Raw genomic sequence first — 16180 nt, 5'->3', positions numbered from 1 at the left:
GAAAAAGACCTCCATCTTCATCATCCAAAATGTAATGTCCCATAAGCTTCCTCCCTCAAACTTTGGAGGTGCTATCAAGTCGACCATCTTTTGCTTCCTTGGCGATTAGTCCAATGGAGAGCAACCTCACTCTGATACCACTTGTTAGGGATCTTGTGTGGCCGACTAGAAGGGGGTGGGATAAACAATGCCCCCAATTTAATCGCTTCCTATGTATTCGTTAGTGTGCAAGTGGAAATACAATACTAAATACGAATACAAAAGCTAAAGACAAACAAAGACAAAGAAAATCAATACATGTCGATGTAACATGGTTCGGAGATTCGGGCTCCTACTCCACGGCTGTCTATAAGGTGGGTGATCCCTATCCGTCGGTGTATTAGCCCCTAGCAAACTCTAGCTATCTCAAGCCTCCTTGTGGGTGGAGAAATCCTGCCACAACTCCAACCAAGACCTCTTGGAACACAAAGAACTCTTGAGCACTTGTTGACTACTAATTAAGGTTAACTACCACTAATTTCGTCAACCTTAACCAAGCTTCCAAGCCTTGGTTATATAGGTCACGGGTTGGAAAACTCCACCTACCAATCGATTGGTGAAAGTGCCAGTCGACTGCCCTCTGTGAAGATTCGATCTTTACAACCCAACGACTTGATACCAGTCGACTAGTGAAAGTAACAGTCGACTTTTTCACACTGATCGAGCAAACAGAAGCATTCTGCTTGCTTCCAGTCGATTGTTATTTCCATCAGTCGACTGGTACCCCGAGTATAGTCTCACAACACTCGGACTCTCACCCTTATGCCTCACTTGACACTTCTTTGTAGCCTTGACTCTTGCCTTCGAGCCTACTTTCTTTGGCTCTCGTCCCTCGGATGCATTCAAGTTCGTGGTTCGTCCCCAATGTCATCCTTCGCGTATGCCTCGAAGTCGCTTCCCTCGGCCCTTGTCCTAACTGCCTTGTCCACGGTCCCTCGAATGGTCCATCCTTCACTAGACCTGAAGCCTCAAGCTGAGTCGTATATGTATCCTGCAAACCTGCACACTCACATACACATATCAAATACAAGGGTGAACATAACTTAAACTTTTTACCCAAACAACAAAATACATGGTCACACGGACCATTGGGATTGCTCCAATAGATATTGGGGGGAATTACTGAATTGAAATCACACAAAACTAATTCTAATTTATCTATTGAGATTACCTAAGTAGATAATCTCAAGCTGCCAGCAGGGCTAGTTTGGATGTCCGAGTTGTGATGAAACTAGTCTAGAAGACGAAACTGAGGACTGCATTCAATGAAGTTTCTTTGAAACAGATTCATCCCACCTCTGATTGTACTTTAAGCCTATCTTGGGTCGTCTGTTTCTTAGAATACAACAGTAAAACTGTGATCACCACCAAGCACGGGTCGATCACGGTGAACTGAATATGCACCTGAGTATTATCACGAGTAGCTCTGTCGAGCAAGTGCACGATTGAGAGAGTTTTTGTGGGAGAACACAGGTGGACAATGATTCACTTCCTGCTCTTCCTCTCGCTCTCTCTTTCGCTTATCTTCTGCTATTCTTTTCTTTGCTTAAGATTCAGCCTCCTTATATAGGACTTCTCACCTTATTTGTAATGAATGATCAAATTATGGTCATTTAATGCTATATTTAATGTCATTATTAATGAGTTTAATGTTATCGTTAATGAGTTTAATATCTTCATTAATGTCAAGATGTTACGAAATCATTATTAATAGATTTAATATCGTCATTAATGTTAAGACGTTACGAAATTATCATCAATGAGTTTAAGTCGCTATTAATGTCGAGACGTTATAGAATCGTCGTTAATTCATATTGATGCTTCCGTTATATTCTTGAGCAAGTAACAAAAATAAATTCAGGTGACAAAATATTGATTCATTCTTTTAGACAAATTTTGCCTCGATCGGCCTGACATTCTACGCACACAGGTCATGCTCGCACATGAATCAACTTGGTTCAATACAATACAAATTCAGGCTTTGGATTTATGAGAAAGTCTCTCCCCATGTATATGTTTACAATATCAATACATATGTCATAATTTAAACCAACAATAAAGCCAAGAGACTTCTAATGCGGGACTAAAAATTCATGTACAATAGAATATCTTCATCTCCGCATTTTTATTCCATTCACATTTCTAACAAATTGTCCTAGGAACGACCTAGCTATTTTTCTCCTAATAAAGTTTTCCAATTTAGCCTGAAATTTTTTAAATTACCCTTTATTTTCCATGTTTTAGGACCATCACGGCTTAATTTCATTGGGTTAGTTAATATTAAATTAATAATTAAGAATAAAATATAATTTTATTAAAATTTAAGAGAAAAAAAAACAAGAAGTTGAAAACCCTAGATGCAAACTAATAAAACTTATCCATTGTCTCGTATATACGAGACAATGAAGTAGTCAAGTAGACTACCTTTCCTTCTGATTTGTCTATAGGAGAATGCTTAAATATTAGTCCTTTCCCCTAAATACTTTGCCACTGTACTTGCCTTATTAGATATCTCTATAGCACATTGAATATGAGATTATGCTTCTGAAGGCAAGGGTGATAAGGTTAAACCGCTCTTAAAGACGAATTTAAACTTTCCATACATTAGCAAAAAGTCCGTGACAATATCTCCGTTTATATAGTGTTCAATTTCTCGAGAAGGCCAATCATCGAACACCCTTCCGGAGCATGATTCAGATTTAAACGATCGACAAGACCACAATCCGCGAGCCCATAGGTGGTCATATTCTTGACCTGTTTCTGTTTTTTTTTTTTTTTTTTTTTTCCTTTCGAAACAAGACTAGCCTCTCTATTGTGTCGATGTCGTATGTTATGTTTGATGCTGAAGTTTGTCTGGAAAATGAACAGGAAGTGTCATTGTTTGTATTCTCCCACTTGGGGACTTTGATTATCTGAATAGGTTTGGAGGAACTATAAAGTTTAGCCATTCCAGTCGAGTTCAAGCCTACCATAAAATCAGTATTAACCCGAGTGTCAGTATCTTTTGATTGTGCCCCTCATTTGGAGGAAAAATTTCATATATAATTAGGGATTGAACCATGAATACCTGAGTGATAATCTGAATATTCTACCGATATTCAACTGTTGCACCAGAGCCTGGGGACTATTACAAAAGTGAGTAAGATCTATAAAGAGGAGAATACACTAAAAAAATAAAAGTCAAGATTTTATTTTATTTTTAAATCCAATATTAGTATAGGAGTTTAGGTCCAACTAATTGTGAATATGGATTATCCCGTATCAGATTAACCATTAGATAAATTTAAGAAGCGCAAATGGATCCTGATATGACATCTAATATTATCAGTGGTTCAAAATCCGTGGATGTTTAGAAATGCTTAGCATGAGTTTCAAACCCTTACAATATAGGAATCCTTTTGTCGCTTACCACCATATCATAGGATAATTTTAAAGTCTAAATTATAATAAAAAGTGATTATGTTTATCTTAGATATATCCATCATAAGTTGTTTCCAGATTATATGAAGGAATATAAATTATGAGATCAATTTATAATGGACCATTAAATAATTAACGGGTAGGAAGAATTTTTTTTCTAAAAACATATACATATCTAAAATTGATCATATCTATTAAATTAAAAGTCTAGATTGGTTCACGATCATACGGGCACAAATAGGTACAGATGTTAAAATCAAATAGATTTTTTTATTAATTAATTTTAAGTTATTTTTGGGCTTTTGGTCAAGTAAAACCAAAAAAAAAAAAATTTCTCCACCATTTGGAACAATATTAATGAATTTAACATAGATAACTATTTTCGTTTTAGGAATTCTTTCATGGCCCTATATTTCTTATAAGAGGATAAATTATGAGAGTTCTGTCTAATAATAATACCACATTTAAAGGATATGAACTAACAAGATATTCTGTTTTAATTGAGATTGACCTCAGATTGATATGTGACAACATCACTACATAAATCGTTTATAACAACTCAACCCATGGAAATAAATCGTGAAGCAGTATCGAGAGTATGAATAATGTTATTGGTATACTTGATGATAGTGATTATTATAATCACGTCGGGTCTTTGGTGGTCATCAAAAACATACACTTTAGATAAACAATAAATGAATAGGAGTTTGAATTTTAAATATGATGGTAAAAAGTGAATATATTCGCCTCCAATATCTTCGTCAATCGATTTCAAAATTAATATGGAGAAGATAAATCACGAATAATTATTAACTTTAAGAATAATGACTAAATATGTGATAATTTAGTCACTATTCTCAAAGTTAATAATTATTTGTGATTTATCTTCACGAATAATTACTAATTTTGAGAATAGTGACTAAATAGGATGAGTATCTTGGATGTTAACATTTGAACATGTATACATCATACTTCAGATTTACTTATTGTCTATCTTCAAAATTAATCATTTGAAATTCCAACCTCCAAATTATAAAAAAAATGAATATATGCATATATTTTTTTATTGAATATCTCATGATTATCTTGAGTTTTGTGACCAAGCAATAATTTATTATCTTAATTGATCTAATCTCGATGTCTAATCAATACACTTAATTAGATTAATATCAGAGTCCAATGGGACCCACTAAACCAGCAACCCAAAACTCGTCCGGTCTAATTTCCGGTTCGGTTTTCCGAACCATGATTAACACACTTTTATTAAAATGAAAGCAGGGGTTAGGGAATAATAGAGCACGAAAGTGGGTGGCTGTGGAAGTAACAGCCAGAGCTTTCAAACGCCATGCAGCGGCCGCACCATCAAGCGTTACCGACACTCCCACAGAGTGGGCCGCGCGCGCGCTCTCCTGCCCCTTCCACTCCTCTATGCGGACGCCCTAATAAATCCACCTCTGCAAACCATCCAGATCTTTTTATATCCTCCTCCTCTCTCTCTTCAACTGTTTTCTCTGCTTCCCCCGTTCGGAGTTTGGATCGGAATGCTGTGTAGGCGATTTGGGTGATCTCTGGCTTCGACTCCGGGAAGGTGAGGTCGTCTCCTCTCCTCCCTTCTTGATTTTGTAGTTACTTATAGTTGATTTTGTGGCTGTTTGTGTGGCGCTGTGGATTAGGGAGGGGACGATGGGGTTCTTCGGCACGGTGTTGGGGTTCTTCGGGTTTGGATGCGGAATCTCCTTCGGGTTGGTCGTCGGCTACTACCTGTTCATCTACTTCCAGCCCGCCGATGTCAAGGTGCGGTTAACTTTGGTTCCGCTCGTCTTCGAGGTTTTGGCCCCTAGATCGAATCTGGAATTTGACTTCTGTGTCGAGTTCCGTAGGCTGTGTCATTGTCGAAATATCTAACGCCGTCAAGCTTCGTGGTGAAATTTTTCTTGAATGAGGAATGTTTCGAGGATCGAATAAACTAATAGGAGGCCATGGGATATTTTCATATGTTCTGTCCTTACATTACAGATCTGTAATTTTTCAACAATGAATAAATAGATTAAAATAGCAGTGACACATGAGAGAGTATAATAGGTGTGGATATAAAGGCGGTTTATACTACTAGGAGGGAAAACTCAATAGAATATGAACTTTGATTCATTTTTTCATACTCATTATTGACATTCATGTTCTCAGGATCCTGAAATTCGGCCAATTGTTGAATATGATTTGACCGCATTGGAGAAAATATTTCCGGAAATTCCTTTATGGGTGAAGAATCCAGATTTTGATCGAGTTAGAAGATTTTTTCTCTCTACCATTAGTTACTTGTGTTCCGTGTTCTGTTGGCAATTTCTTTGACATTCACTTTCAAAACTAAACTTAGTATCATTTTCCTTTTAGATTGACTGGCTAAACAAGTTTCTAGAGTATATGTGGCCTTATCTTGACAAGGTGTGTGCCCTTAAAATTCTAAAAAATAATCCATGTATTTTTTGTACGTGATGGGATTTCTGTATTCAGTAATCATGTTACTAGTGCCTTTGCAGGCAATCTGCAAAACTGCAAAGGAGATAGCAAAACCAATTATTGCTGAGAATACTGCCAAGTACAAGATTGACTCAGTTGATTTTGAAACCCTCACCCTAGGTTGTTTGCCACCTACCCTTCAAGGTTAGAGTTTATCTCACTGTTACTTATTTTCTAAACTAGCTTTTTTCTGATATTAAATTATTAGGTAATCTAGTCCCTTTTATGATAGTACCAGCAATAGCACATCATCTCACATTGGATCTCTAGAAAATTATGAAATGGACTTTGGTAGTACATTTGAAGCTAAGAATGTATCATGTGTATACTTTATAAATGTCCACGTCATATCATGTGAATTTTATCATGGATTTATCTGACTGATGGAACTTGAGTGTGCATTAGCTGCTTTAGTTCATTGGAACTATTGCTTTTGTGAAACTTCAGTAATGGTTTTGCGCTGCAATTTTATTATCATAATACTTTAAAAATTGATATTTGGTTGCCCTTAGCATATGTATTATCATTGTTTTTCAGGAATGAAAGTTTACACTACTGATGAAAAGGAATTGATCATGGAACCATTATTGAAGTGGGCTGGAAACCCTAATGTGACTGTTGTGGTTAAGGCATTTGGATTAAAAGCAACTGCACAGGTCTGGATATTTAGGTGCAACCAAATGTAGTATCATTTTTTTTCGCCAATCATACATAATTCATAGTTGATGTTCAGACTTGATGTTTTCCCCACTTTTAAGTTATTTTAGGTTTTAGACTTGCAAGTCTTTGCGATTCCACGGATTACATTAAAGCCTCTGGTCCCCAACTTCCCTTGTTTCGCAAAGATTCTTGTATCACTCATGGAGAAGGTATGCGTGAGGAAAATATTTGTTTTTTTTTCGTCCTTTTCTCTACATCCTTCAAGTTTTAATCTCTTGTAGTCTCATGCAGCCACATGTTGATTTTGGATTAAAGCTTCTAGGAGCTGATGTTATGTCAATACCTGGTCTTTACAGATTTGTTCAGGTTATTATTATTATTATTATTTATTTTCATTTTTGTTCTTAAAATTTACAGAGTTACAGTTCATTGTTTTTTTTTTTGTTTATAATCACAATCTTGGAAATTGTTTACTATGTTTGAATCACTTTTCTTATCTCATAGAATAATACGAATCTGCTTGAAAACTTTCTTTCACCTCAGTATTCTTATGTCATTTTGATATGACACTTATAATTGAAATTTGGGAAAATATCCAAATGCATGATGCTCATACCTACCTCAATTCAAGATATTGATCTAATCTTGCAAGTAGAAGGACATGAGCCATGTTTCATGTTCACACATCCAAAAGATATAAATATTGTATGCAACATTTCATGAAGATTACCATTTACGTCTCATAAGTTTTTATGTCATTATACCCATATATACTTTTTCCCCTTTTGCTAGTAGATGTTAACACCAAGGTCTAAAGTCTTGTTCCGTGCCAAAGTTATATGATTTTAGTTTTGGACCTTACCAACCGTCAACATGCTTTAGCATGCTTCAAAGTGTGTCACGATCTACTCACATGAGCTTTAATCTATAATTCTCTTTCACTTATCTCGCATACTTCCAAAATATAAATGTATAACAATTAAGTTTAGAACACATCTTATAAAAATATAAGTATCTCAACTAATAATTATACTTTATTAATATCAAGAATGCTATGCATGCATCAGATAGGAGCATTACATATTTTAGCATTCTGAGATCAACCCTATAATTGCTGACTTTGATTAGATAATGCTTCCACAATATCTAGTATTAGAATTAATTTCTTTGTGTCCATAAATTTATCTTGGTTAACCACTAGGAGATAGACTTGGATTGGACAACTAGAACTGGAAGACACATAAGCATAGGATGTGGATAGTTTCTCTAACTATGATGTCACCTCTTTGATGCTATTGGCGTATTGGTGCTCTGATTGGTCCTTCCCGTCTCCTCTCTTCTTACAGGGTTTTATCTTCTCCCTGTGATTGGTAGGCAGAATTGAGGAATGAGTTATGGAACAGTCAGTTTTGGATAGGACTAACCAAGACAAGTCCTATCTCAGTTGATACGATATGAAATTTTGTTGGAATGGGTGACACAATAACATCTGCTCTTGCCAACATAAGATCCATATTAATTGGTGGCTCAAACAATATGTTTCAGTCATGTCAACTAATATTGATTGGTACTTGTAATCAAGGTTAACAATGTATGAAATAAATCTTCTATAAACTGCTGTTCATGTGCTTTTGTTCAAATCTGTTCAGATTTGTTTTTAATATGTGGCGGCCTTCTTTCTCCCTTTCCTGACATACTTTTTTCTTTATTGATCTACAGGAGACCATAAAGAAACAAGTTGCAAGCATGTACCTATGGCCTAAAACACTAGAAGTCCCAATTATGGACCCTACAAAGTAGGAAGCAAGATTCTGCTTATTAGTTATAATCATTGTCAACCTCATTTAACTGCCAACACTGAGTGCCTTTTCATGTCAATCTTGCAGAGCTCTGAAGAAGCCTGTTGGCATTTTGGAAGTGACTGTTGTCCAAGCAATGAAATTGAAGAAAAAAGATTTTTTGGGTAAGTCAGATCCATATGTAAAGCTAACTCTTGCAGATGATAATCTGCCAGCAAAGAAGACCAGTGTGAAACGTAGCAATCTTAATCCTGAGTGGAATGAGGAATTCAAGTTTGTTATTAAGGATCCAGAATCTCAAGTTCTAGAACTTAGTGTCTATGACTGGGAACAGGTATACCTTCATCTCTTTAGTCGAATATCTACTTTTTTGCTTATATGTGATGTTAATGTTTATTTCTCCTCCAGGTTGGGAAACATGAAAAGATGGGTTTGAATGTTATCCCACTGAAAGATCTTACCCCTGATGAGACAAAAACGCTAACTCTTGACTTGCTCAAAAACTTGGATACTAATGATCCTCAAAATGACAAGTTACGTGGACAGCTTGTTGTAGAAGTCACCTATAAGCCATTCAAGGAAGGGGATGTTTCAAATGATATAACTGATGAAGAAGGAGAAGTAGAGAAGGCGCCTGAAGGCACTCCAGCAGGTGGTGGTTTGCTTGTGGCTATCATCCATGAAGCTCAAGATCTTGAAGGGAAGCATCACACAAATCCTTATGTTCAGATCCTGTTCAGAGGAGAGATGAAGAAAACTAAGGTACCATGAGTGAAGAATGTTTTGTAATGGTTGATCATATTGAATGTTGCACTCTTAATTCTATTTAGAAAACTAAGGTACTGTGGGTGAAGAATGTTTTGTAATGGTTGATCATATTGCATGTTGCATTCTTAATTTCATTTAACTTTCTTTTTTGTTTAATGTAGTGCATCAAGAAAAATCGAGATCCGCGATGGGATGAGGAATTTCAGTTTGTTTGTGAGGAACCACCAACAAATGATAAAATGCATGTCGAGGTTGTTAGTCGACCACCAAGTATTGGAATCCACTCTAAGGTACCACCATATTCATTTTGCATTTTGAATAATGCCTTTAATATCTCAACTAATTTTCTCTCAATTTATCCTTTATTGGGCTAAATGCCTAATACATTCATCTACCATATCCTTTTTTTTTATGTTCTTTTGTGATTATTGTCTAATGGGATTTTTATTTCAATAAAAAAAAGCATATGTTGCACTAAGAAACTTCCGCATGGTACTCCTAGGGAAAGGGATTCAAATTTGTGTGGAAGGAGAGACCAATGTTAGTATCAACATGAATATACTTGTTTACTTTGCCTAAGTTGAAGTAATGAAACCAATAGCTATAGTGGGGATTGATTATGTTCGCTAGATGCTTCCTCTCGGAAGTAGGAAAAAGCAATGGAAAGAAGGAAAAATACTGAAGTACATAGATTACCTAGTTTCTTCTTTGTACTCAATGCTCTCTACACCATCATCACTTCTCAGGCGCCCTCAAGACAATCTTCGGTGTCAAAGCTCAATCTATTACATCAATCCTCGTTTGTTGTCGACCTTAGTACTTTGGTTGTTGTCAATCTTCATCATCATACTCCATCAGCATATGCATGACCTCGGACAAAGCGAATGCACTTATGTCATGTCATATCATGTCTTTTTTATCAAGAGACTAACTATTCAGCTAATCAAAATAATGTTATGCTCCTGTTCAGGAGGAACAGGGGTTGAATGTCAAGTTGAAGCCCCACTTATACTATATACTTTAACAGAGTCCTAGGCTTCTTCCCTTAGGATCAAGGGATGTCACGTCCCAGAGGAGTCCCTGCCCGGCAAATGGACAGCATCTCCCCTATAACTATGACAATAATCATATATACATCCACAAGCTATATACATCAGCCCACACGGCTGGAATATACATAACCACGCAGTTATATACATAAGCTCACTTGACTGGAACAAAATAATCACAACCACGCAGTTATATATATTAAACAGCCCACACGGCTGTATTTAAAAAATATAGCGGAAAACGAAAGAAAAGTCCACATAGACCAAATAGATACAATGCATGCCGGTACGGCTTAAACACAATACAACACCAAAAACAATGAAATAGTCGCATGGCTAAACACTAATACAATGCCAAAACAAAAAAGAATATATGAAAAAAAATAAGAGCGAAGTAAAATCGTCTTCTGATGTGACATAGGACCAGCAGACAGGATACTCCAAGCGACTCCACAATCATCTATCTGCTACCTGAAAACATAAAGATACAAACGGGGTGGTGAGTGCGGGTCACGCAGCGGGTAATAGACAAGGTAGTGCAGGGTCTATATAAAACAATGGAGATCAAAATATACAGTCTCAGTAGAGAAATAAGAACATGATCATATACTGACATAGTTAATAAACACACATACCCCTACTAGTCTAACACACATGGTATAATGATCATTACTGACATAATGAATACACATAACCATATCGACATAATGAGCACATACCCAATCTGGAATCGACACATACGGTAATAATGAACAGTAGTCACCGGGAATCAGCAACAGATCTACTTGTAATACATGAGCAATATAAATCACAATGTATATATGTATAATAAATGACATGAATGCAGCATGACAACCATATGCAACAATCATATTTCAAACAAGTGTAACACATCACAATCACATACAACTAATATCTACTAGGCATGTATGCAAATATATCTCCACAGATGCACGGCGTATCGTATGCAAATGCGTATGCATGCTACATGGTCACCCCCGCCACCTCTCCAGACACCACGACTCCTGTATGGCCGAGAGGCTTGGTCCATGACAACCGTACTAGCCTCCAGTTCATCACCGCTATAAGGCGGCCGAGGCAGACGATTTGCTAAGTAGTTATCTAACTACATAGCATCAGGATCCCTGACTACTCACATCACAAGCCCCACTAGTGAACCCTCCAGACCCACTACTCAAGAGTGGTCGAGACGGACAGAGTAATACAGAGCGGCCTAGTGAGCAAGACAGGACAGCGGCAATTGCTCCAACTACCACTACTCACGAGTGGCCGAGTGTGTGACGCTAGATATGACTGACGACTCTCTCACACCACAAGGGAGACAATGGTGGTCAGTATGCAGTGAATGATGAACATGATAAATAATCATGATATCGACACAATCATCATCAATGCAACAACTCAATCATCATAAACACAACCAGTGTAAAGATCCAGCTAACACCTATCTGCATAGGTAAATCCAACTGGTGTCTACTAAACAACAAGTACAATAAGTAGAAACACCAGACATATACACGCCATACACGTACACACTCTACAATGTATATATAATCAACATGATACCTCCAATATCACAACCAGACACATACACATAATGTAGGTCCAATCAACATGTATCCTCCAATAGCAAACACTAGACATATGTACAAACACAATATGCAAATGGACAGTCAATTAGGTGACTCCTACAACACATACCAACCACGTGTATAATCAACAAAGATATGCATAATCAGCAAGTTAACTCAATCAACCAAACATCCCTTCAATAAATACTTTACATGTGTTTACACACCAGAGGATGGATATCAAGAGTCGAGACCGTATATGATATAATTAGATCACCTCAAAGATCAAGCATAAGTATCAAGCAGGAAAAACAGCAAACAAACACGATTTAAGGTAAAACAACCTAATCCATCACATAATAATCATGCACTAAGTTCAAGGAACTACATAGAGGCCAAGGAAGAAATACCCGCCTTTATCTATTGATCGTGATAAACCAATCCCACATCGAGACACACGTTTCGAATCAAAATCCTGCAATTACATAAAAATACAGATTTATCTAATTACATATGAATTAAATAGCTAAATCAAATTCCCAAACCTATTCAAGGTAACTCAATCGAAATACGATCATTAATTAACTCTAACTAATGATTAACTTCGATTAATCCCCTTTTGACTTCACATCCATTCTCCTCATTAGATTAGATTTATACATAAATCATATCTAATCAAAAAAATCAAACCGCCACATCCGATAATCAATTCTATGCTCCAGATACAATCATTAAAGCAAATAACTATCATGAATCACTTACCAAATCCAATCAGTTAATGATTTCATCAAACACCATCATTTAATCCATGTCTTAAAACTACTAATCACTCATTAACCAAGCTACACAGATTAATAACCTCAATTCTAGAAATGAGCCAATCCTTTGCTCACAATTAACACTTCCAATTTCAGAACTGGAATCAATCTAATGCAGCAAAACAAAACAATGGATTTAATTTAGTATTAATCCAATCATATACATATCTTACCTCAATCCAGAACTGCAGTAGTCAGTGAAGAAATCAGAGGTTGCTGCGATGAAGAGGAAACCACTCAAACCCATAGACGCTCAAGGAAGATCCTATGAAGCTGCTGTCAGAAGCAGAGCTGGAGCTACAATAGCTGATCCAATAACTGCACACATTCCAAACCAATTCACATAATCTTAATCACTCCAAAACCATCATAGCTTACCCTAATTTTATCTACGGCCACCTGGTGAAGGGCTCCCGATGCAGTAGTGTAGAGAAAGGAGTTCCCCACTCGGAACCACTATCGATCGACGGAGATCCTAGAGGTCACTGTGTAGAACTTGCGCTCTCCTCTTCGAACCCGCAGAGAAGACAATGCTCTGATGATCAGCCTTCTCTCCAAGTTTCAAGTTCGATCAAGTACCCCTAGATCATCGAACAACAATGGTGTCATTGAGCCGAGCACTGTGTAGGACACAATCGTGAGGTATGAAAGGTGAACAGGTGTTGTGACGAGGAACGGTAGCTAGGGCTCCGATTCCCCCCCCCCCCCCCCCCTCGGTCGAAGGTTGGCCTGTGCAAAGCTGTGACTCGGGGCTGAGACAGCTAGACGAGTCTGTGGCGATCGGTGGATCTACGCCGGTAATGAAAAGGAGATGTGGCCTGCGGCTGTAGTTGGGAGGAAGAGGTGGTGTCTGCAGCTGCAAAGAATCCCGACGTTGGCGCTCGATGAAGCAGCAGATCAGAAGCGACATGAGCAGTGAAGGCGGCGGAGCCGTGATATCTGCCCCTTTGTGACCATTGGCGTCGATGCCCAATCGCCAGTGATCGGCACGATTGCAACCAAGAGAGGTGGAAGAGAAGAAGGTGAAATCGGGAAAGAGGGTGTTGGTGTGTGTCGGGGCAGAGATCGCAGAGGGAGAAATGGGGATTGGGAGAGGGAATGAGGAGAAAATTAAACTTAGGGTTTTTATTTATACCTCAAGTGAATTAATCTAACTTTGGGTTAATAAAATCAATCAACTCCCACTTTAATTGGGATATCAAACAGGCTTTCTCCTAACCCGTTAGATTCATCCCCTTAAACATGTCATACGTACTCTATTTAAATCTTAAAAAAAAATTAAAAATCTTCAAAAGAATCTAATAAGGTTATTTCTCCAATAACACCTATTATTAAATTTTCCGTATCTTACAAGGGATGTGGTGTAGGATTCCTCTAAATGGAAAAATGAAGGTGGTTGCCTATTATATGGGGAGTGTCATAACCATCAACCTCACTAGAGTTGTGAAATACACTTTTGAAGGTAACTGTCGACCTCACTAGTGTAAAATACACTTTCGAAGATTAGCCTTGGGAAGGCTGCCCTGCAACTTGGATGGATTCAAGGGTGCAAATAGTATAATCTCAATCTACATCTGCCTAGTAGCTGAAGGCAGCCACAATGACCCATCCAGTGTTTCAAGCAGGTGTGTTGGCTTTTGTCTCAAATATTTTTCCCACAATGACAAATATAAGTCCCACTAGAAGCACTTATTGTTTTGCTGGAATTTGTCATCATTCATGCATTATTGCGTGAAACCTGTATATCAGCAAGTGTTGAAAGGAAGTTAAGACAGACAGGATATTGCATGCCTCCTTTCTCTGGCAAACCTATTTGGGCAAAGCACGCAGGAAGATGTAGGCCATCTCGCAGGAAGATGGAGATCTCATCAACTCTTGCTGTAACAGCATTCGTACTAAAGAAGAGAAATTTCAATGAAGCTTATAAAAAGTGGTTATATACTTTATATGCTTTTTCAGGGTTAGTCATTTCAATATTATTTTATCTGGATAGTGTGATGCACATCATTAGAAATCAAATCTATCAAGACAATTGCATTTACAATACAAATTCATTAGTAGTGAGATAAATAGTTCTTATCACGCTTCAAGATATATTTGTTTTCTAGTTGTGCTTATATTTAGTTCCTTCTCAGGAAATATTGGGATATGTGGTCATCAGCCTTGCAGATGTCGTCAACAACAAGAGAATCAATGAGAAATATCATCTTATCGATTCTAAAAACGGTTGCGTGCAAGTTGAGCTGCAGTGGAGAACATCATAATCCAGAAACAAATACAATTTCACATTGGATGCTCAATAATCGGGGAATAAATCTTTGTAAATAAAACTGAATCAGTCTGTCGTGTGTCTTCAGTATTCTGTTTTTTATGTTTCTAATGTCGTTCCATAGCTTCACAGAATTTGTGTTTGAAATTTTCTTGAATTCTTTGGTGAGTGGTGTAAGCACATGCTATTTTGATGCTTGAAAAGTTTGCTTCATGTGGATAATATTGCCATTTTGTTCTATTTGTATATTATTATCCATGCTGATTTTCTTTGTTTTTTTTTACATCCACTTGTGCCTAACAGGAATAAATCACTTAGATGGGCCAACCCGTTTGTCGACATGCTTGCTTCCGGCTTTATGGATGCAGATTATTTCTCAAAATCCATATCTGGTATTGCATCTTTGTAGGTCTTAATGTGCTTATTTGATACGGTCTCATATATCGTCTTTAATTTTTCTAAGATATTTCACAAATAAACACTTGTCTAGTTTAGATTGGAGTATGATACTAATCACAAGTTTAACATACACGAAACAATCTCAAACACTCGAGTCAGAAAGAGTACACTAAGAAAAATAAAAAAAAATATTTTAGGACAAATTCTGGGATGACTTTTTAAAAAAATTTCGTTGCAAAAATTTTTGGAATGAATTCTGCGATGAAAAAAAATTTGCCCCAAAATTCTCGTTGTCAACTTAGCGATGAATTTGGGGATGAAATTGACGATGCATAATATTTTTGTCGCCAAATTCGTTGTTAAGTTTGTAAAAAAAAAATAATATTCATCGCAAATTGTTGTAAAATTAAGGACGAATTTGATAACTAAATTGGCAACAAATTATAATTTTGTAACAAAAATAATTTTTCGTTTCAAATTTGCAGCAAATTTGACGACGAAAATAATAAAAAAAAAATTATGATTTATGATAAAAAAAATTTCGTCCCAAATTTTGTTCCAGAATCCAAGACGAATCTGTGAATTTGTTGTAAATTTTACAACAAAACAATATTTGTTGCAAAATGATCTACAACGAAAACCACTAGTTTGGGATGAATAATATTTTTGTTGCAGAATTTGCATCGAATTTGACAACAAAAATAACATCCTATTTAACATATATACACATCTATTAATATTTGAAATCAATTTTACAGTAATACAAATCTAAAACTTCTCAAAAAGTTATATAAGAACTTTCTTCTTCAAGACTCCAAAATATGATACAAGTCAAATAGTACAAAAAGTA

General features: G+C 36.7%; 1 protein-coding gene across 1 annotated transcript; it reads left to right on the top strand.

The window, feature by feature from the left end:
- The first annotated feature begins 4891 nt into the window (after nucleotides 1-4891).
- On the top strand, nucleotides 4892-15153 carry LOC122052281 (synaptotagmin-2-like). The gene is made up of 13 exons (XM_042613733.1): nucleotides 4892-5047; nucleotides 5133-5253; nucleotides 5644-5742; nucleotides 5851-5901; nucleotides 5997-6120; nucleotides 6514-6632; nucleotides 6744-6845; nucleotides 6928-7002; nucleotides 8356-8432; nucleotides 8523-8769; nucleotides 8844-9197; nucleotides 9365-9493; nucleotides 14798-15153. The coding sequence occupies exons 2-13, from the start codon at nucleotides 5143-5145 to the stop codon at nucleotides 14924-14926; spliced, it is 1617 nt and encodes a 538-aa protein (XP_042469667.1). The 5' UTR covers nucleotides 4892-5047; nucleotides 5133-5142; the 3' UTR covers nucleotides 14927-15153.
- The last annotated feature ends 1027 nt before the right edge of the window (nucleotides 15154-16180 follow it).

The sequence above is a fragment of the Zingiber officinale genome, chromosome 3A, assembly GCF_018446385.1.
Source record: "Zingiber officinale cultivar Zhangliang chromosome 3A, Zo_v1.1, whole genome shotgun sequence".
In the NCBI taxonomy this organism is placed as follows: domain Eukaryota; kingdom Viridiplantae; phylum Streptophyta; class Magnoliopsida; order Zingiberales; family Zingiberaceae; genus Zingiber; species Zingiber officinale.
The sequence above is the reverse complement of the archived record's forward strand: the minus strand, read 5'-3'. Positions and strand labels throughout refer to the sequence as shown.